At 33.5% G+C, this 23,035-nt stretch overlaps 1 protein-coding gene and 2 long non-coding RNA genes across 3 annotated transcripts; 2 read left to right on the top strand and 1 right to left on the bottom strand.

Moving 5' to 3' along the window:
* Window positions 1-219: 219 nt before the first annotated feature.
* On the bottom strand, window positions 220-10,725 carry LOC113777976 (LMBR1 domain-containing protein 2 homolog A). The gene is made up of 14 exons (XM_027323210.1): window positions 10,329-10,725; window positions 9,872-9,948; window positions 9,059-9,217; window positions 8,310-8,523; window positions 7,688-7,774; window positions 7,465-7,604; window positions 6,012-6,092; window positions 4,441-4,505; window positions 3,338-3,513; window positions 2,773-2,903; window positions 2,592-2,679; window positions 1,677-1,890; window positions 1,384-1,490; window positions 220-1,133 (listed from the first exon to the last, which is right to left on the bottom strand). Exons 1-14 carry the CDS (start codon window positions 10,494-10,496, stop codon window positions 630-632), a joined length of 2,211 nt encoding a protein of 736 aa, XP_027179011.1. The 5' UTR covers window positions 10,497-10,725; the 3' UTR covers window positions 220-629.
* A 2,945-nt stretch (window positions 10,726-13,670) lies between these two features.
* LOC113777829 lies at window positions 13,671-14,495 on the top strand. Its single transcript, XR_003469213.1, has 2 exons — window positions 13,671-13,780; window positions 14,030-14,495. It is a non-coding gene; the product is annotated as an uncharacterized LOC113777829 (long non-coding RNA).
* Window positions 14,496-15,177: 682 nt separating this feature from the next.
* On the top strand, window positions 15,178-17,144 carry LOC113777830. Its single transcript, XR_003469214.1, has 2 exons — window positions 15,178-15,537; window positions 16,690-17,144. It is a non-coding gene; the product is annotated as an uncharacterized LOC113777830 (long non-coding RNA).
* Window positions 17,145-23,035: the final 5,891 nt, after the last annotated feature.

Here is a 23,035-nt window from a genome sequence, read left to right as displayed (position 1 = left end):
CAAGACTAGTAACTGGTCGACCATACGTGTAATATGTTATAGTAATCATATACTAAAAGATTGTAATTCATTTATCTGTTCATATTGATATACCTAAACCTCTGCCTCCTTAGTTTTTATCATCTCCTCATGGGATACCACAAAATCAACACATCTTTTTTTTTTTTTTTTTTTACCCGAAGCCGTAATTCTTTTTTACAATGTATATTATTACATAGATGTTAGATATAAAACCCTCGAATTCTATATTCAACCAAGAAAAGGTACGTTGGCATTGAGCTTGTGAGGTACGTCACTAAATATGCCAGAACATCAATTTAGTACCAAAGAAAAAACAAAAAAAGGGTACATTCTGCATCCATGTTCTGCACCTAGTGGAAAATACATGTCAGGTATCGGATTGCAGGCCCACAATTCTGCCATCAGCTGTTGGACATTTATATTGCTTAACGCTACCACCCTCTTCAACTTTCCTCTTGCACAGCCACTTCTGTTGAATTCTACAACAATGGAAAAGAACTTGGTCAAACATTTTCCCAACCTGTACATCATGTTGGTTCCTTTGGTGTCTTCATTTACAACGTCAATGAGTATAATATGTACCCCGGATACTGGGACAACCAACAATGTTATCTTGTAGGACCATCAACTCTGATCTCCATTCCAGCTTCATCTTCATCGCTATGATTTCCATGTTCAGCAGAAGGTCGCTTCAGTCTTTGGAATATGTCATCAAGAGATTCTGACGAGGATGCACGAGATAAAATTTGGGTCTCTTGAACTTGACGCAAAGGCAGAAATTTTTTTGATTCCATGTTTGCTTTAAAAGTTTGAAAACCTGCCTTCATAGATGCCCACCTCGAGGTTAAACCGGACTTAATACCACTTGAGCCCCCAGATTTCGAGCTTCCGGCATCAAGCAAAGAGACCTTTGCAGATGCCATATTCTCTGCTAGCTTCTGGTTAGGTATTTGTTTGCTCTGTTCCCTCATGGAAGCATATTTGCTGCTAATGGCTTCTTTGCTCCCCCCATACTTACTACGGGCCTCCTCCTTCAAAGGTTTTGATGAACTTCCCTTCAGATCATCCTCGATCACATCTGTCGTAACCTTCATTTCAACAGTACTCCTGTCCTGGAACATTTTAGTTTGCATTAGCTCTTAGTTAGATACAACCAAGTAGTCCTAGCAGGAGAGCAGACAAGATTTACTGATAGGACATATTGACTATGCTGGTTCTGAAGTGAGAAACTTTACAAGTTGGAGCAATTCGATATCCAAATTCATCAGATTCACATTCATCTTCTATATTAAAAGACATATAGTGGAGGTTATCCTGAAGAAGTGACCCACAAAAGCCACTATACCAGGGAAGACAACATACCATGTCATGGCTGCCGGACTCCAAATCCGTGCTCATGCCATTGAAGTTCCTGGCCAAAGGAATAACATGCTCACCAACTTTGCGGCCTTGTTCAAGCCAAGTTCGTTCTGTAAAAGTAGGAAGTTAAATTGGTGTACACAGGGTAATTCCATTCGGAAAGAAACAATAAGCTGTATTGTATCTGAGTGAGAGAAGGGGAGAGAGAGAGAGGGAGAGGCAATTCTACAGAAAATAGACAAGAATCTGATTTTGATATCCAGCAGTTGAAATAAATGCATATGAACTCTGTTCACCTCTTTGCAGTATAAGCAATCCTGATGGGTCAAAACCATCCACATCATCTTCTTCAGTCTGAAGTCTAAGTCTCTTCCAGCTCCCAAAGAAAGCGATGACACGGTTAAAGAAATTGCTAGCAACCAACAGCGTGTATATAACCATGATAAGAGGATATATATTGTTAAATCCTTTACCAAAGAATGGGACAGCACTGTCAATGGTTCCCATCCGCTGCAATCAGAAATTTGTTCCATGTCAACAAACTATTCAACAGTGATGGAGATTTAGATCATATCAAAACCAAATTTGACATTGCTATGGGATATGCCATTATTCATGAACTCAAGGAAGAAACAAAAGGGGTAAATACCCAGTGATGCAGAGACCATGAAAGAGGCTAATAAAGAATATGTTACATTAATATCACATCAACATATCAAAAGGCAAACCATTCCACCTCTCTTGGAAAGGGGACGAAGCCCAAGGGTGTTAATTAATTCCCATTATTGTTAATTTTGATTTCTAGAAACAGACCTTGTACGATAACTAAAGTGAAAGAATGGATGGCAAAGAAGATTTACAAAAATGAGTGAGCTCCCTGCACGTTGAATTTATCATCTATAAGCAAAACCAATTTGACAATTCAGGAACTGAAGAAATAGAAAATAGCACATTAAAATAAAATAAAGCTTCTTCATCACAACTTTTGACCATGCCTCAAACTAATTTACTTCGAGGCTTTCTAATGTATATAAAAGGAATTAAACATTGCTGCAGGCAAATAAATAAATAAATAAATAAACATTTCTGCAGGCAAGATTGAACAACAAAATAGTATCGCACACAGTTTGTTGTCTGAAAAATCTGATCATATACAAAAACAAAAGGCAAATATATGTTGAAAAAGGTTTACTGGCTACAAGGAAGCTCACCGTCTCAAATATAGTTTTTTTATCCCCGTGAAGACTAATGAGATTGAGAAAATTATACGAGATCGGAGGCGCATATCGAGCAACCATCCTGAGAGACATGCAAGGAAGTCTTGTTAGGAACAACTTTTTTAAGGGTATTAGTCAAGCATGATTATTCTAGTATTGCCACAAGAAAACTTACGAGCATATCATTAGCAAGCTGACTGAGCTTGTTTGCCTTGGTGTGAATGAATAGAACATCAGCCTCCCAACTTTAAATAGTGAATAGTAAGTGCAAATGCACATATACATCAAAGGAACAAATGCAAAGACCTGATGATGGAGAAGAAAGAATTAGACTACAGTTCATGTGAAGACCATGCATTCAGGTGGCAATTTACTTTCTTTGGTGGCCAGGGGCCATGGAGGGCTGGGGCAGGAGGGAAAATCCTATGCTCAATCTGAACAAAATCAGGTGTGACATGCATGCACAGGCACACAAGGAATCAACACTACCAATTGGCAGGGAAAAAAAATCATGAAATTGTGCTTCAGAGAATGCAAGCTAGTTGAAGATATTGCTACTATGACAGCTGCTCACAACCTCATGCTACAAATGATTCTACAATATTTCTTTAGTAAGAAGTTAAGCAGACTAAAAGCGCAGCTGTTAGTTAGGATCTGATGCTATTAGAAGGAATCCCCCTGAGACTATTTTGAACACTTTTGGTGCAATTAGAGAACAATATAGAAAATCAAATTGGCACCTGCACAAGAACCTCTTGATTTCCTGCAGACTTTATCAGTATTGAGAATAGAGATAAATCTACTCCTCCAATCAACATGGTTGCCTCTGCCAAAAGAATAGCAGCAGACATGCAACCAAGAATGACAGCCAAAACTTTCTCAAATTGCTTTTCCAGGATGCACCGCCAGATAAATTCTGCAAAAACATGGTCAAGGTTTCAACCTAACACTAACAACAAGGTGTAACCAACAAACAGAAATACCAACTCCAATAGTCCGTCTCTGTGCGGAGTTCAAATATGAATTTGGAAATTGTCAGGACTTTCAATTTCTAGGTTTTCTTTTGCCTAATTTCCTGCCAGATTGAAATTCCTAATGATTCTCAACTCTCTGTGCCTATTGTAGATCAAAATACTATCGAATGATAAAATCATTTGATTTATTATAAAGGCAGATTGTGAATCCATTTTATCATATCTTTATACATGTTCAAAGAATCTTATTTCCAAAGAAGATTGGTTAAATTGTTAACAATTTAATCTCCATGCTTTCCAATTCTGTCAACCTCATAAGTGGTTTTAATTTCAAAATCCAGAGGTAAGAATGCACCTGTTACAAGGTCACTTTGCAAACAGTATAACACTCCAATTAGAAGAAATAAAGACTCAATAAATATTAAGAAAAGAACAAAAAATTAAATTTCTACCAAGCATAATTTGGATCATCACAAAATGATACTCGTTAGATATATTTGTCAATTCGATTTTCACCTTTTATGAAAGATATTTTATCAGTGAAGTGGTTCAAATATCCCTCACTCCCATTATATGAATACACTCCTTCAATCATTTGCTCATTTTGTATACACAAGTAAATCTCATTCAACTCCTTATTCTAATAAAAGAATGCTTTTATTCCATTAATGTTAAATGAAAATTTCTCAAACACATTACATGAAGTTTAACAACAAATCTTAAAAGCAATAACAAATGCACCTCAAAACTAATCCTTACTGTCCTAGAAATGGAACACCAATTCCCAAATGCTATTTTTCGTTGATTTCTTTCAGTAACTGGGTATAAGAGCAAATTCAAAAGACAAACTGAACTTTCATGACAATTACCCAAGGCATCCAGAAAGGATCCAAATGACCCATTCCGCTCAGGTCTGAGGCTGGAGACATACTTCCTGCAACAACAACAAACAACCGGTGCTCACATTTCAGCTTTACAGACATAAATATGAACCACTTAGAAGTATATAAAATTGATAACAAAATACAAAGATAACATGTGATTTTAAACATGCACAATAACACTTGCCATAAATATAATGCAAAAGAAAAAAACACTAGCACTAGCAAGACAAGAAAAACGGGTAATTTCACCTTGCAAGACGAGACATTTCAGCAAGGAATGCAAAAGAGACATATCTTGCTAAACTCAATAAGGAGATTAGAGCCAAATCACAATGAGAGCTATATTTTCATTCAAATCAACTGCATATGTATTATAAAAATAAAGAAAATCAACAATTAAAGGCATCAGAATACTAACCATTTCTCATTAAGCAATACGAGATTCAGAAACTTAAATACACCCAATCTAAAATATCAAATTATATATTGATTAATCTAAGATTATCTGGATTCATCAAAAGGAAGTACGTAGCTTAATCCGATAAATGACCTGGAATAACAGGGAAGCATGTCAAATAGTATAGTAAGTTGCAAGCAGAAACCTTTTTCACAAAATAATGTAATAACAAAATTTCTAAACAGATGTCACAACAGGCTGTCATATTCTCACTTATTAGCATAAGAATGAGTACAATCTTCTCAATCATCCAAAAATTAGTCCAAGTATCCAATATACTATCAGGTCAGACAAGTGGGCTGTCGTGTTCTCCTTCTTCTTCTTCTTCTTCTTGGGGATAAAAAGTTTGGCATGCTTTTGCATACCAGTGCTAGAGTGCAGACACTATGTCCAACATAAAACCAAAAGCACCTCACATGAAAGATCCAAAGGCATGGTTGGAAATCAGGTTTACCACACAGAAATCTCTCTAGTGCAGAGCTAACAGTATGATAACCTAACCCTCCCAGGAATCTGCATGGCTTATTTACTGAAGCTCAACATTCTAGTATAATCAAAGCTTGATAAAAAGAATCCTTATGATAGTCAAGCAAGCCATTCCATGGACAAAAGAAGTACCACAGTCCAAGATAATAAATCCTGCAAAGAATATCTAAAGCTATTTTCAGAGCCAGTCATGCACACTCACCGAACTTATCTATGTTAATTAGTAATTAAAAATGTAGACAAGAAGCCATTGCAGTCAGTACATAAAAAAGCAGTCCAATATTACTTGCTCAGCTGATTGTGAATTTGCAACCAACTATATTAAGTGAAAAAGCACAACAAAGCCTAAGAGCTTTGATGGAAACGCTTGAATAAGGAACCAAAATCAAAGCATCTACACATATTCATGTCGCGTAGATACTTTAAATTACTTGGATAAATACACACGTCTGTACGGATACATTTAGACAAATGCATATACACACAATAACGTCTCAGTCTGTGAACCCTTGTTCTTCTTGGAGTTCAATTTTGCACAATATAACCCGTAAGTAATTTTAGACACAAACGTATACGTAATTCATTAAGTTAAAAAAGGAGGAGTAGGACAAACCATCCAGTTGCACTCCGTTGATCATAATTCTTTGTGGTATCTTCCAATTCAAGAGCCTTCAAGACAAAAGTCATGTACTCACTGCAACACAAGAATAAAAAATTCATTCCAATTCAACTAGGTGATATGCCAACAGTCAATACCTCATGTCATGATAACAACAGAACGGAAATGGTTCTGATATTGCCAATTGATACAGAAAAAGGAAATGGGATCAGAGAAGGAACAGGAGAAAAATAGCATAATTTTAGTTCACTTGAGTAACCAATATGGAGTTAAATGTTTCATCTGAATATTCAGAGTTAAAGTAAATCAAGCTTCAAATCAAAATGATTGTCCTGTTAGGTCAAGAGATAAATATCCTAAAAAGTCACAAAAAACAGTTAAGGGCTCCTTCCAACATTAGACAATGAGAAATTAAACATCATAGGATCCTTGTGAAAAGCTCTATCTGACACTTTTAAAATGCCAACCAGAGGAGAAGGACCAGAATAACGGAAGGGTGGGGTGGGGGAGAGAGAAACCAGGTGCGAGAGCTGGATTGTGATGTTGCATCTCCTACATCTTCTTTTCTCCATTTGCCAGAATAAAGAATTTGTTATTGCACAATTAACAGAAGCACTCATCTTGAACACGAAAACTTTTAATTTAACACATTGTGATCTCTCTTGGTATCTTCACTTCATTTTCCACCATTTTGCTTCAAGGGACTTTGACTGCTATTTTCTAACTCCATAATCCCAATTTTTGAAGAAATTACAGCTAACTATCTACCAATGACTGATTCCAATCCTCATTGAACCAATAAATTTAGACACATCTTCTAAACATCATCTTAACTTGTTTGGTTTGGTAGAATTAAAATGTATCGTGCCTCATTGGCTGAATGTTACTCTGTTGTTTCTTAATCAACATGGGAGTTCAAAATTCCACCTCCGAGCTGTCTTACTTTTTTATTTTTTCCACATCTTCAACTAATTTTTAAATTGATTTGTTTCCATTTCCAGTATGATGTTATTCCCCAAATTATGTGGTTCTCAGTAATGCGCACATATCCCCCAATCCTCAAATTTTTTGGCTGAAACTTCAAATTTCGGAAACAGTCTCCTTTCCTTCCTCCGTTGCTTTATCTTTTTCTGAAAGAGATCTGATAAATATAATTCCGGTTTTCTGCATAGATTGGCTTATAAAACAAATATGCAGATGTGTTACGAAGAGGTTCATTTGTGACTTCTATAATGTTTCCTGAAGTATTCTTTGTCGTTCCATCTAATCTCATCCTCACATAAGTTGAGCTTCTTAAGAACTCAAAACATAGCCACAGGGACTGCAACAAGCAGGCAATCATGTGGCAAACAGAAAGAGTGACAGAGCAAGAGGTAATAAAGCAGGGAAAAATATGCAAGAAGACAACGCCAGGATGTTCACTGAGCAAACAAAGTATTTACTTTACCTTTTGCACCGATAATACTCCTCTCTAGCCCCCCGAAGATGACACCTTAATGTTGCCATTGATTTTTCATCTGTATCATAATCCATGTCATTTTCACCCAGTCTACCACCTTGTGGTTTGAAGGATGGGTCTTCCCTAAACTGAAATATCAAATATGTAAAAACTGAAAGAAAAAATCTGCACAATAACTTCATTAGGTGGGAAAGTAGAGGAGAAGAAATACCATCTGCACCAACATATTATCGATAACATCCATGTAACGTCTGAGGGGATCACGCTTGGACATCTGTTTTGATGTTGCCTGAGCAACCTAATGAAACGACCATTCACAAGAAATTTGGTAAATATGCCATCAACAACAACAGATCTTAATTAGAAATTTAATCCGTTTTCATAAATTCAAAACACTTCTGATAAATTTTAAAAATGTTTTACCATGATATAACTTTATATATGATTTGCTACTTGCTTCCCATAAAAAGCAGAAGAAGGAAGTTAACCTTGTTTCTCTACTAGCCCATATGTGCTATGTGAGTGTATTTCTATGTGCTTAGTTCTCAGAAAGGGTAGCCACAGCAACAGAACTCGCAATTCTGTCTAAGTTTTTCATTTTCTCCTCAATTAGTCACTTACACTAGTATACTACTCCCCAACATTTTCACAATTGTGTATGAGTCAAGCTGCTATAGAATTTCTACAGTACAACCAGAACACATGGTTTGCAGCTGCTCAAGGGTCAGAATCTTGAGTATCATTTATAAACATTGTACCATCCAATAGAAATGCCACAGAAATACAAAGCTTAATTGAAATTATATACACACAACTGGTACTAAAACACTTACCACTATCGCATTTGATAACTCTTTATGAGCATCATCAAGTTTCACAGCCATTTTGGCAATTTTATGGGACAGAACCTTTTGGCGAGTTGTCCAATCAGCATTTCTCCAAATGCCCTTTGGAATCTCACTCAAACCAAAACCAAGAAGAAAAGCACCAGTTACAAGCCCAAATGTATTCGAGCATGCCATGGCAAAACCTAGCAAGTCTCGGTCCCTATCAGTGAAAGTATTGTTAAGAAACATTCAAGAGCACAAGAGCCAGGACCAATTGTAAGTAAAATCAATAGCATGTCACTAAAATTAAGGGCCTAAACAAAGATGCTTGAACCAAGTTTTTAATCCAAGGAAATTAAGTAATAGAAACATAATAACCACTAAAAAGATTACTATTAATCAATTATGTCATTGAACCCACCCAAACTGGAAATGCTCTACTAAGTAACCATACTCATTGTCTCAGACAATGAAACTACATAATATGCAAGCTTGGTCATTTCCTCCTCATAACTTCCTGAAGTAGGCAATAGAAAAGCATATAGAACACAAGAATTTTATATACTAACACGTGGTAGAAAGAGATACACAATTTCTTTCCCAAGGCTTTGGCTGGCATATCCATGGGTAATTTTCCAAGAAACTGAACCTTTTATAGACCTAGATTGTTAAACAACAGGACACACGCCTAAAGCAAGACAAAGGAGAGAATGTAGACGAAAAAACAAATGGGATATTCAAGAGGAAGAACGTACCAATTTTTGCTCATAGTAACAAGAAGAATAAGCCCAAGAAGGCCAATGGACCCCACTATTAAATAGAACACTAAGTTTACATGAATGCTGGTCTTCAATCTTTCTGTAACTGTAAAGTCCCCAGCATCCTCAAAACCCTGAATAAGGGGCACTGCAATCCTACTCAGTGATATAAAAGAACATGATCAAGTTAGACAGACAAATCAAAAAGAGTCAGCGGAACAAAGTATAGACTATTAAAATGGAGAAGAGAAAACCTATTCATCAATAAAACTAAACCACTACAATTTTGGTCCCCAAGGCATTTAGCTAAATGCATGTCAACATTAAATGATCGGTTAGATCGGAGCTCAAATCCTGCTTCAACAACAAATTGTAGAAATCACTTCAGACAAAGATTTAGAAAGACATACAATTGAATTAAGAAGTCAGGATTTCAACAAGTAAAGAAAGATGAGGTGCTTCAATAAACATCTTTCCTACTTCTCAAAAAATGATGCATAGTTATGCCGAACCAGAAGTCTTTGGTAATTAGTATCAAAATTATGTAAAAGTGAAAGGGAAGATTGCTGATAACCCCAAGATATCTTTTTTCCGCTATTTGCTAGTTGCACTTCTTTTTTCTTGGGCCAGGAAACTAACTCAACAATTTGCACTATACTAAAAAGGTAATAGCTCCAGAATTGGACTATAAATCAAAATCAGAATTATTCAACAGTTATACACTACAAATCAAAATTAAGTTTTTGCTCCAAACCATCTGCGAAAGAGAGAGCCAATGTAACAAGGCTGTAACACTTCAAAGTGGCATACCAAGTGAGTAAGAATGTACTCCAGTATGACCAACTCCAAAAGAAAGAGATTCCTCCATTATAATGACCAATAATAGTCTGTACGGGAAAAAAAAAAAAAGAAAAAAGAAACAAGATTAATAAAACTAGACCGACCACGCAATAACCAAAAAGCGTTGCTAAATTCTATAATGGTGAGTGAAAAGAAGAGTGAGAAACCAGAAAGCTAAATGCTCCAGCTGAGACAGGCAAGAAATTAGGGAAGATGAATAACACAAAAAAAAAACTAAATAAAAAATAAGGAAGAAAAACAAAAACCTTCCTCGTAAATACTACATGCAATTCGAGCTAGAATAACATGTTTCTAACAAGTAACTGATCCCTAATTGACATGATCGATAACATAAGCTAAATTTCCGTACAGAAAAGCAAGAAAAGAACGCAAATTTTCCAAATCAGAATAGGGCACAAAAATTTACCGTCCAAATATCGGCTGGGACGAGGATGATGATGGAAATTGAGCAAAACCAGGTGTACGCTACTGTAAAGTACACGTATCGGGGCACGTCTGGACCGGCGAAATATCTTAGTGTTAAAATCACCATGCCTAGGGTTAGCGGCAAGGAGATCAAATAGAATACCCACATTTTTCTACTTCTTTTTCTAACAATGATCCTGAAATTGAACTGGCTTTTTACAAATTTGGAGGTCAAAATTAGAGTTTAAAATCGTGTTTTCTGCTTGAATTTGTCGGTGATCACTGTGAATTTCCGGTGCAGCTGAGTTTAGCTAATGTGTGCCGTGTCGCCGACGGCGGACGCAATCCTGCGCCTCCGTTGCTACTCTATTTCGTCTACAGGGCGCCTGGTGCGCAGTCTACGCGTCTCCCACACTCCACGTTCCTGGGACTTTACTGGGATTTTAAGAATCCCAACCGGGAATGCTAGTTTCCTTTAAGTCGTGCAGACGCTTGAACGACTTTATTGCAAAAAGTAAAGCGGCAGCGTCCACACGAGTTTATGACAACTTCAGTAGCAAGTAAATGTTAGCCGTGGGTTTGTATCCTAATGTGATCAAATTAACTTTTTAATTTTTTAAAAAAAAAAGGGGAAAAGAACCCCTTAATTACAGGTGAAGAAATATCTATACTTACTATATATAAAGAAAGGGAGTGGAGAGGGTTTAGTATAAACATTTTATTCCCACTTTATGTATTTTCATATTTACTCTCATACAAACTAATTATGATAAGTTAAGTGCTTGATTATACCAAACATCTTCTCAAAAGGTAGAGCCTTATTTGGCCGCCATTTTTTAGAGGAATGTTTTATGTAAATATTCCTTCTACACATTTTTAAATTATCATTTTACTTCGTATATACCGTATTCTGAACAATTATTACAGTAAATTTTCCCCAAAAATTTTTTTAAAAAAAATACAATCTAAACGGGCTCTAAGTTTAGATTTGTGTCAATATCATGTGGGCAATGAATTCTTCATACACCCCATTTGTCAATGAGTTGCATATTTCAGATTCGAACAAGTCAAATTAAGTTTTAGATTTGTGTCAATATCGTGTAGATGATCGGGTTTGTTTGGATTGGCCTTTATTTTTTCAAATATATTTGCTTACATCATCATTACAAATTTCAATACACCTTTTTACCTTCCTAATTATCTTTTCATCTCACATACATTACATCACAAAAAGTGCTACATTAAAAATATCTCAAATAACTTATAATCCAAACAAACCCGATAATAACGTCAATCATAGTTGTGTTTTTAAAAAAAGCAAGTTAAAATTAATTTAACGCCGACCAAGTACATGTAAGAAGTTGACTTTTCAAAGTCAACATATTTATTCCTTCCAAATGCATGAAGTCATCACCTTTGCTTTCGTAGAAAAATTTTAGGAGCAATCTTTTGACGCGTTTTTCATTCACTTTGTTGCTTCACGTGTATCATATTGTTATAGTATATTTTTCTATAAATAACACATTGTTATAGTATCTTTTTCTATAAAAAATTCTAAAAAACTACAATCCAAACTGCATCAGAACCCTTTGTGGATTGTTGTTTTTTCGAGTTTTTACAGAAAATACATTTTTCGTATTAATTTAATGTATGTGAGTTAAAAAAATAATTAGAAAATTTATTCACGAAAAGCATACAAATTTTTTATGAAAAGTTTGGAATCCAAACAATACTAGATTTTTGTACTGGCTATCCATTTGATTAAAATTGACAATTGTGACCAACATTGGGTGTTGGTACTATATCCATGGCTGTATATCTTTAACAATTTTATTTACTTAACCTGGTTCAATTTATATTGCTCTTAAAATTTGTATATTTGGCATTCAGATATTGGTCTAGCTGAACACGAATCGGTTGCTATACCACGTTACCAACGAACATGAATCTTTGATTATTCGTATGCGCACAAACATGTAGAGTTTTCATATTTGGGCTATTGCAGAATTGCTTTTTCGTTTTCATGCCCATTTATTTATTGGAGTTGTGTAGCTGGCCTCTTTTTTTCCCATTCAATTGGACTTGGAAAAGGTTGGGCTCCCACATAATTATAGTCCAACTTTAAGAATGTACAGGCTCTGTTTGGATTTAACATTTTTTTAAAAATTATTTTTGTTTTTCACATTCATACTACTAAACTATGAAAACAATTTTAAAAACTTTTGTATCTTTTTTTTCTTTAAAAAAAAAAAGAGGAACAACTTCATATAGTCAAATAGTGCGGGAGCACCTGAGTAAACTTGTCAACGGGTCGGGTCCGGACCAAAATTCATTATTTCAAACCCGGACCCGGCCTACTATATTGAATATGGATTCGGTCCGCTTATTCAGCGGGTCTTCTACTATATGTTTCGGATCCGGATCTGACGGGTTTCGGATCCGGATCTGACAGGTCTCAGATCCGCGTCGGGTCTATTCGGAAAAAAATCTATCAAAACTTGTTTTGCAACAATTTAAAAATGAAACTTATTTTGCCAAGAATTTAAAACGAAGCATGTTTTGCAGCAAATTACAGAGACATTCAAAGTCAATCACAAATCTAAGTCACAAATTACAAAGTTAAATCACAAATCACTCACAATAGTCATTTCAAAGTGAACCACAAATCTATCTACAAAAGTCATTCCAAAACGACAAAGTCAATATGAAATCCAACAAATTACAACTTCTAAAAGGTTCATTCAAATATTAAATATCAAATACATCATTTCAAGTTTCGCAATTTTCTGCAACAAAAATGAGAAAAAATACATTTGTAAACTAATTTATAACTAATACAAAAAAAAAACTAAATAAGAAAAGAAATCAAATTGACTTTATTCAAATACATCACCCTAATCAAATTATATTGATAAATATATATTTTTTAAATGATTAATCCATTTATATTCGAATCTGGATCGAAATACTATATTTCATATCCGACCCTTTTTTAGTTTGACAAAATGGATCTGGTCCGGATCCCGATAACGAAATTAAATCCCTATTCGTATCCGAAATAATTTATCGAAATTAAATCCCTAATCGTATTCGAAATAGTTTGATGGATCCGATTCGAGACAGGCAGAATCGAGATCTAGTAAATGGGAAGACGACAACCCCTTTCATTTGACCGTATCCACACCGTTAAGCGTTTTATGGGATCATCAACGTGAAAAGTGTTTTCCATTCAATAACTAAAAGCTTCTGGGGAAAAGGGTTGGGTCTCGGCAACCAAGCAAATGCGCTGTTAAAACTTAAAACTTAAGGTGAAGTCCGGAATTTGGAGTCCGATGGTAGGTATACGAGTGGGCCATATATATATATGGGCACATCATCCTTTCCCCATCATTTGCAGTCCGTTCATTTCAAAACTGTTGCTGTCTCCCTCCACACCACAACTGGTCCTTGCAGGTATGCTTCCTTTTCTAAACTCAATGGACATCACAAAATTTAGGTTTAGGTGTAGTAATAAACTACTACTTAAATATGCTTGATCAAATTTCATTCTGACAGAGTTTATGTTAATGTAATGACAATTCGTTAACTTGGAAATTTCTTTTTATGTAATGGACATTCATAATAAATTTTTATTTTTTGGGTACAGTTATGTTTTGTTGTATTAGTTACTGCTTATGTGAAGTGGTGTTTGTTAACGATTAGGTAAAGAAGGCGATCAAGCGTCTAGAAACATCTCATGGCTCGGCTTTGGCAAATTGTATTGCAAAAAATTCTAGGACCTCCAGCTTGGGCGTTTAGAAGAGCTGCGAGACGACTACAGCTGATGATTCTCCAATATGAGATGGATGGCCTGAATCCCGAGTATGTTCTGCCAGAAAAGCTTGGCAAGTTCTATGCATGAAATAAAAGTCAATAGAAATGATAAATAACGCCAAGAAGAATTTGTTTCTTCTTCTTCTTCTTCGTTGTACAGCATTAATGGAGTTTAATTCTCAGACAGAGTTATGTGTCTTTTCTAGCTACTATAGTGCTACTGTATGGGTGGATTCCCGTGATCCGCGTTCGGCAGCAACACCATTTTTCTTTTTGGGTTTAAGACAAAATTGTCTACTCATTGCAATAAAGAAGAAGGGGAAATGGTCAATTTAGTCCTCCGACATTTTAACTCTCAAGGCGATTTCATCCTTCATCTGTTATTTAGGTAATTTTAGTCCTTTTAACTTAAAATTAGTAGTCAATTTCATCCTTTTGCAATTTTGAAAATTAGTAGTCAACACCATGAAAAGTTGAAAGACTAAAAACATCTATATAAAAAATGAAGGATGAAATTGGTTTAAATAAAAAAGTTTGAGGATTAAATTGGTCATTTATCTCAATAAATAATTCTAAAGAAAAAAAAAGAAACCAGCACGTTGAATTGAGCCTTTCAATTGTTTGTTTGGACTGTGATTTTTTGAAGAAAAATTTTTACATTTTTTGTCGACATATTTCTCAATTACTTTTTTTGTCTTATATATATTAAACTATTACGATATATTTTTTAACAAAATGTTCTAATCCGTTTGAATTAGCTGTTTTTTTGAAATGTTCTTGAAAAATTTTACTGTAATAGAGTTTTTAGAATATATTTTGAAATATTTTTTAAAAATTTAAAAAATTTTATACTACTTTTTAGCATATTTTTAAAAATTTTTTATAATATTTAAAAAATGAGTTTTTGAAAAATTGATGGATCCAAAATGAGCCACAATTTAAACAAGATATTTTCTCCATTTAATCACGATGATTTCAAGTTGCAAAAATTTCATTCGGCGGGGCATGCCAAGCTCATATAATCCCACCGTGCATCACGCGGCGTTCATCTCCCAGTCTCTTTCTAACTGTGTCCCAACTGCTTAAAAGCTACAGGACAAGGATTAGGTCCCGGCACTTATGGATCATTGATGCAAAAGCCAAATCAAGAAAATGCAGTTAAAACTTAGGGTGAAGTCCGGAATTTGGAGTCCGCTGAGAAGTTTATAATAGCTCCGTACCGATTGCGGCTACATGTCTGCATATAGTTGGATGATCCTTTTCCCCGCTGGCTCCCTTACTGTTCTCTCATAACAGTTTCTGCCCAGAAGAGCAACCGTGTCGATTCAAACCTGTCTCTCTAAACTTGCACTCCGTTCATTTCAAAGACTGTCGTTACCTACACCTGGCCCTTGCAGGTATGATTCCTTTCTAAACTCAATGGACGTCACAATTAATATTTAGTTGTACAACTTACTACTTAGATTCGTTTGGAAAAAAAAAAACTACCACTTAGATATGCTTGATCAAATTTTGGCCACGTTTGTCCAATGGATGTTTTTGGATATTTATTTAAAATTTTATCTAGCTTATTGTAAAAAAATTTTTAAAAAATTTTAAGTTATAAAACTTTTTTTCTTTTCTTTTCTCTCATTTTTCTTCTCCCTCACCTCACAATTCACCCAGCAGATGTTCCGGCATTGACAGCAGCAGCGACAGTTTCTTTTTCCTTTTTCATAGAAGTTTTAGAAAAAAATTTTTAAATCATAAAACCTTTTTTCTTTTCTTTTCTTTTCTCTCCTCTCCTTCTCCTTCACCGAGCAAAGCTTCCGACGCTGACAATGGCAGCGACAATTTTTTTTTTCCCTTTTCTCCTCTCCCCCTTTCCTCCCCCCTTGCCTGTTACCTCTCTCCCCTTGCGTTTTAAACAAGAGAGTTTATAGTAACGTACTGACAATTTAACCACTGGGCCAATGGCTTAGTGGCCATCAGGAGAGGCTTAAGTCTCTCCTTGGGTTGTAGGTGAGGGTTCAAATCTCACCTGCAGTGAAAAAAATCTAAGGGTTGTGCCATAACACTTCTTTGATTTAGTTGGGTCTGTATACCCACTAACCCCCTATCACAGCCTCCTTAGGCTCCCCTCCCTCCTAGATTAGGATAGAGTAAACGTACTGACAATTCATTAACTTTTAATTTTCTTATCATTTTTTGTACCTGCTATCCAATCCTCATCTTTCCCTTCGCTCCTAAATTTCAACAAATAAAAAATGAAAAATTCACGCCATTCTTTATTGAGACGGCCGACAACAAACTATGCATATCAAGAGTGCACTTGAATTTAAAGCTCAAAACAATATATGAATTCTCTACATTCTTTCTTAGCTAGCCAATTGCGTTTGGATGAGAATTAGTAATGATTTCGAGATGAGCTTGAATCTTCGTACAAGTTTCATTTCTCCTAACAATCAACCATGGCCGTGTTATCTCCACATTCATAATAATTTTTTTTCAGTACAGTTATGTTTTGTTGTATTAGTTACTTATATAAAGTGGTGTTTATTAACGATTAGGTAAAGAAGCCGATCAAGCATTTTGAAACATCATGCCTCGGCTTTGGCAAATTGTATTGAAAATAATTCTAACAACCCCAGCTTTGGCACTTAGAAAAGCGTCGAGACGATTTCAGCGGATGATTATCCAATATGAGATGGAAGGCCTGGCTCCCGAGTATGTGCTGCCAGAAAAGCTTTACAAGTTCTATTCATGAAATATAAGTCAATAGAAATCCTAATCTTACATATAAAAAGAGGGAGTTTAGTTTAGCGATAATGGTTTTGGTCCCCTATGGACAATTTTATGAATTCAATTGTGTATGCTATTGGTCAAGGTTAGTTTCAACTCTGATAATGTGAGACATAATATGGTCCAAATATTTTTTGTGACTATGTTTACCTTATAAGTCAATTATACCTTTTGTTTCTACTACACTCTGTACTGATTGGGATGATATTGAGTGGGTGGACAATTTGTGAATTCAATTGTGTATGCTATTGGTCAAGGTTAATTTCAACTCTGATAATGTGAGACATAATATGGTCCAAATATTTTTTGTGACTACGTTAACCTTATAAGTCAATTATACCTTTTGTTTCTTCTACACTCTGTACTGATTGGGATGATATTGAGTGGATGGACAATTTTGTGAATTCAATTGTTCAACTCTGATCATGTGAGACAGAATATGGTCCAAATATTTTTTGTGACTACGTTAACCTTATAAGTCAATTATACCTTTTGTTTCTTCTATAATCTGTACTTATTGGGATGATATTTGAGTCTTTGATAATTATATACTAAGTTGAATCTAGGCTCTCTTTCTGGTATGTGTTATCCAAGTTGGCTGCCCATAGTTATGTTAGTGGGCCAAAATTTGGGTAGACTCGATTTTCAAAAATTCAATAGTCTAAATTGTGCCACACAACTTCATCAAATATCATCCCAATAAGTACAGATTATAGAAGAAACAAAAGGTATAATCATCAAATAATGTAGCACAATTTGAATCATTGAGTTTTTAAAAACCAGGTCTATCCAAATGTGAGCCCATACAACGTACTTTTACCTTCATCTTGTAATTATTTAGTTCTCCCAAGAAAAACTTATTCTCTTAACTCAAATCTCTCTAAATACATAACCAATTAATAAATGCATAAAAGCTCCAAGTTTCAAGTTAATTTTCCTCAATCCTTTGGATTTAAACCTCCAATGGTGTGCTTAAACCTAATATTTTTTACAACTGTTTAATAGTTGCATGAAGTAATATAGATGGTTGAATTGATTTTTTGTATTAAATTAAAAGTTTAGCATAGAAAAGTCAGTGCTTTGAATATCTTAGTGATTAATTATAAAAAAAATGGATCTTATCATTAGTTACATATATAAATTGAACTTATATTCCTTAGTTTCCCAAAAAAAAAAAAGAGACTTATACTCTTTAGAATAGCTGCATAAGTGCAATAATTTAGTTTCATAAATTGTACTATTTAATATGTAGCTATGTTTGATTGATGAATAGATTTAATACTTGAAGTTGCACTACTTTAATATTGCTAAATCAATGATCATTAATCTTAATTGCTTTCAATTCAAAATTAAATTACATTAATCGAAATGGGATATGCACAAGTTTGGTGTATGTTTGTATATCGCTAAAAAGTTTTAGCTTATTCAAGTCAATTTGTATTGTTAAATTTCTCTTTTCAATGTTCCATTGGTTTCTCAACTATGAGATTGCATCTCCTGGATGATTGCAACTTGCAATCTGTAATGTGTTAGAAGTAAGTATCTTGCACTCAAATAAACCCTCCAATTTATGGATACTTGGGCAGTAAATTACAAGCATCACTAATCGATGAATACTCTTCCATTCTTTATAGGCACAAAAAAAAATTTTTTTATGACTTTCATCTGGGCAACGTCATGTATCGCATGATGCCCCAACAAACTAGTAATAAAATCCTATCCTATCCTAAATCCTAAAAGAATAAAAGCGGGAATGGAGTTAGGAACAGTGACTTTCGTCCCTCATTGGCACCTTGGCTGTGTGACCATTTTTGGAATTTCACAGCAAAGGCTGAAGTGATGGTGCGGTGCTGATGAAGGATCGGTCGGCTGGGATTTGTTATTGTGATAGCATTTTGCTATCCTACCCCTTGGTACCTATTTTGCCTCTTCAAGAGGAATGCCAACACGGTACGAGTTATTGTCTTTTTCGTCATTTCAGCCCATTAATTACTCGACAATTGGGACTCAGATACTAATGGTGCGGCCCTCTCCAAAAAAGAAAAAATAACTAATGACGTGGGGCAGTGGTGCTTTGTTGGTTGTCAGGCTCCTTCTGCTCGATTTAATCATGGTTCAATTTCCTACACATCACCAATAATCATAAAAGAAATAGAGCGGTGTTTCAGCATTTGGCCATTGTCTTCTGCTGCGGAATTCCATCAATGGGCTGTGCACTATTCCAATAAATGCAATTGAAATTCCTCCTAAAGTTGCAGAATCAGTTCATAAAAATTCGATGGTAAACCAATTTTCTGGACATTGCCGACAACAGATTGAAATCCCATGTATCTTTACAATGTGGCAACAATTTTTCAGATTGAAAGGAAAAATATCTGCAAAACATCTTGATTGAACAGCCATCAATGATAGTTACGAGTGCCCACCTATCTATTATCTTTTCAATATCAGTCTAGTTGCTCAAACTCAAAGAACCACTGGAATGTCATTTGAGCCATGTTCCTGAAGGCATTGCAAAGATTGGATATCCAATAGGCGTTCCCTACGAATTCAATGGTGCTGGTCACCTTGCATCCATGGGGAACAACAATAAACCAGCTCACTCTAGTAGAGAAAAAGGCCTTTATATTAGTTTCATCTATTGCAGTAAATGATTTCTAAATCACATGTCCCATCGCTGGTTTGTTTTGGCATAAGTAGGGATGCAAATGAATTGAGTCGAGTTTCGACATAATTTTACAAAACTTGAATTTGAACTCGAGTTCGACGAGTTCTCAATATAAAACTCAACCTCGTACTCGATTCAAGTTTTAAAAAAATAAAAATATTTTATTTTATTTTTATAATAAAATATTAGGAATATATATATGTAATTTTACTATTAAAATTATATATATATATATATATATATATATAATCAAGTCAACTGTCAAGCTAACGAATTTGGTAATTTTGAATTTGAGTTCGACTTGATTAGCTCAATCTCGACTCGATTTTGATCAAGCTTGAGCTGAGTTCGAATTCGAACTACTCGCGAGCGACTCAATTCGTTTCCAATCCTACACATAAATATATGAAATAGATGTAAAACTGAATCATTTTGTATCTGAACATCCTTCGATTTTTCCTTTTTCACCACCTATTCTCTCTAATGCTCTCTTTCACTCTAACAAATTCTATCCAATTCCCAAAATTCTATCCAACAGCTATCATACATATACAAATTGAATACAATAAAAGTACACTGCCTGGGCAACCTCACGCGACGCGCGAGGCCCTATCAACTAGTAACAAATAAAGTCGAGAGAAGAATTTGTTTATTCTTCGTCGCACAACGCTGGAGTTAAATTCTCAGACGTTACCGTGTTACTTTTCTAAGTACCACAGTGAGGAATCCCGTGATCCACGTTTGGGAGCTACAGGATTTTTTCGGCCCTTTTGGATTTAAAAAGAATTGACTAGTCATTGCAATAAAGATTTATAAAGAAATGAAGGATCCGTTTGGATTAGCGGTTTTTGGGGTTGTTTTTAAAAAATAATACTGTAGCATTTTGTTTTTGAAATACAAGTCCGTTTGAATTAGTTGTTTTTGGGGTTGTTTTTAAAAAATAATGCTATAGCATTTTGTTTTTGAAATACAAGTCCGTTTGGATTAGTTGTTTTTGGGGTTGTTTTTCAAAAATTATATGAAAAACTTTTACTGTAGATTTTTTTGGATTATTTTTAGAGGTATTTTTAAAACATATTTTTTGAGTATTTTTATAATTTATAATTTTTATATTTTTTATGCATTTATAATACATTTATAAATATTTATAAATAAATATATTTATATATTTATATATAAATATATAAATGTATTATATTATATATAATACATAATATAAATATATTTATAAATGTATAAATGTATATTATTATAAATGATTATATAAATGTATAAATGTATAAATTATATTTTTATATTTTTATATAAATATACATTTATGCATTTATAATACATTTATAAATATTTATAAATAAATATATTTATATAAATATATTTATTATAAATGCATAAATGTATATTTATATAAAAATATAAAAATATATAAATGTATTATAAATGTATTATATTATATATAATACATAATATAAATATATTTATAAATGTATAAGTGTATATTATTATGAATGTATAAATTATAAATGAATATTATATAAATGTATAAATTAATATATTATAAATATATATTAATATTATGTATATTAATTTAAATGTATAAATGTATAAATGTATTATATTATATATAATACATAATATAAATGTATATTATAAATATACATAAATATATATATTATGTATAAATTTACATTTATATAAATGTATAATATATATAATATATAATTTATATAATATATAATATTTATATAAATATATTAAAAATATATTTTAAATAAAATAAAATATTTATAATATGAATAAATAAATAAATAAATATTTAATATAATTAATATTAATTATAAATATTATAATATTATAAATATGGTGTTTATATAATATTTCAATTTGTAATGTTTATTGTATATTTCATTATATAAATATTTATATAATATATAATATAAAATTTTCAATTTGTATAATATATATAATATTGTATATATATAATATATTATACATAATATAATATATTATACATAATATACATTTATACATTATTACATATTATGTATATTATATATTATACATAACATTATTATACATTATTATACACAATAATGTACATAATAATGAAGGTACATTAATAATGTATTTATTATAATGTAATGTACATAATATATCTTTTCTTTTCTATCCTCAACTCACAAACTAGCTAACTCTCTCCACCCCATTCAACCAAGTTGTCATGCTTCCCTTTTTAATCTGTCCCAGACTCAAAAGTTTGTTTACATTCAATTTCAACACCTACCCTTTTAAAATATGGTCCTATAATATGGTACGTGACAGACGCCCATAAAAGTATGTCATGCAACGTAATCTGGGATCATGCATTTTTGAGTTAAACAAAATAGATAGGCTCCACAATAATAAATTTACAACATAGCTTTCTTTTTTAAATGAAAATTTTCGCTAATTTTTTTGAATTAATTATGCATACTATAACTTTTGCATATATAACACGTTCTCGTATATGCTCTCATACAAAATACACATTTGCTCTTTTTTTTGTTCACATGCATAAAAATTCACACTTAAATACCACATCTAAATTATTTCATTATTTTCTATTTCTCTCAAACACGAGCATACACACATTTCTTTCTCTCTAAATGCACAAATAAATGTAATTTTTTAAGACAAAAATACAATATTTTTGCAATAATTCAATTCAACACTATAATTCAGTTAGCTATTAAACAGATACTCTATAACTTAATCAATTCAATAACTTAATATCTTCCGCACTTCATTTTAATATTTCAAAATTCAGATCTCTTATCAAGCGGGCCCAGTGGTCTGATGATTTAAGCTGTCCTTTCGAAACCGACAGATTCGTAATGAAAGCTCGAAAACATGAATTAGCTCTCGTCCTCAAATTAATAGTTTCTACATTAATGAATTAACTCGTAATGATGTTCTTTTTTGCTTCATCTTTGTTGTTCATTTAACTTTGTTTTTGTTAAAAATTTTTAATATCGGTTTCAATTAAAAAATGTTGGATGGACTAAAATGGACGCAACAAGAATTCACAGGACCGGATAAACGCGAAATTTTGCGTAGAATAAAGAATCGGACTTTGCGGATCAGAAAAAATTAGAGGACATTATGTCAGAGAGATTAAGAAACTTAAAACTTGAATATATTAGGAATCACTGCCTTTTTTTTCCCTCCTCTGTATATATTTGAGTGGGAGGAAATTCACCAACTCATCATTGTAAATGCAGATAAGCCAAGAAGCACGACAGGGACGAGCCCTTTAATACTGTCCACATATCCACACGGGAAACTGGTCTATTTCATAAATAAAATCGCTATCCAAACTATTATATTGTTGTGCTACATAATTGGTGTTGTTGGTATATAGTTCAGATGAAATCCGGACTTTGAAGTCCACTCAGAGGCCTATAAAAGGC

Source organism: Coffea eugenioides, chromosome 7 (assembly GCF_003713205.1).
Source record: "Coffea eugenioides isolate CCC68of chromosome 7, Ceug_1.0, whole genome shotgun sequence".
NCBI classification, from domain to species: domain Eukaryota; kingdom Viridiplantae; phylum Streptophyta; class Magnoliopsida; order Gentianales; family Rubiaceae; genus Coffea; species Coffea eugenioides.
Note: the sequence above shows the minus strand (reverse complement) of the source record. Positions and strands in the feature narration are given on the sequence as shown.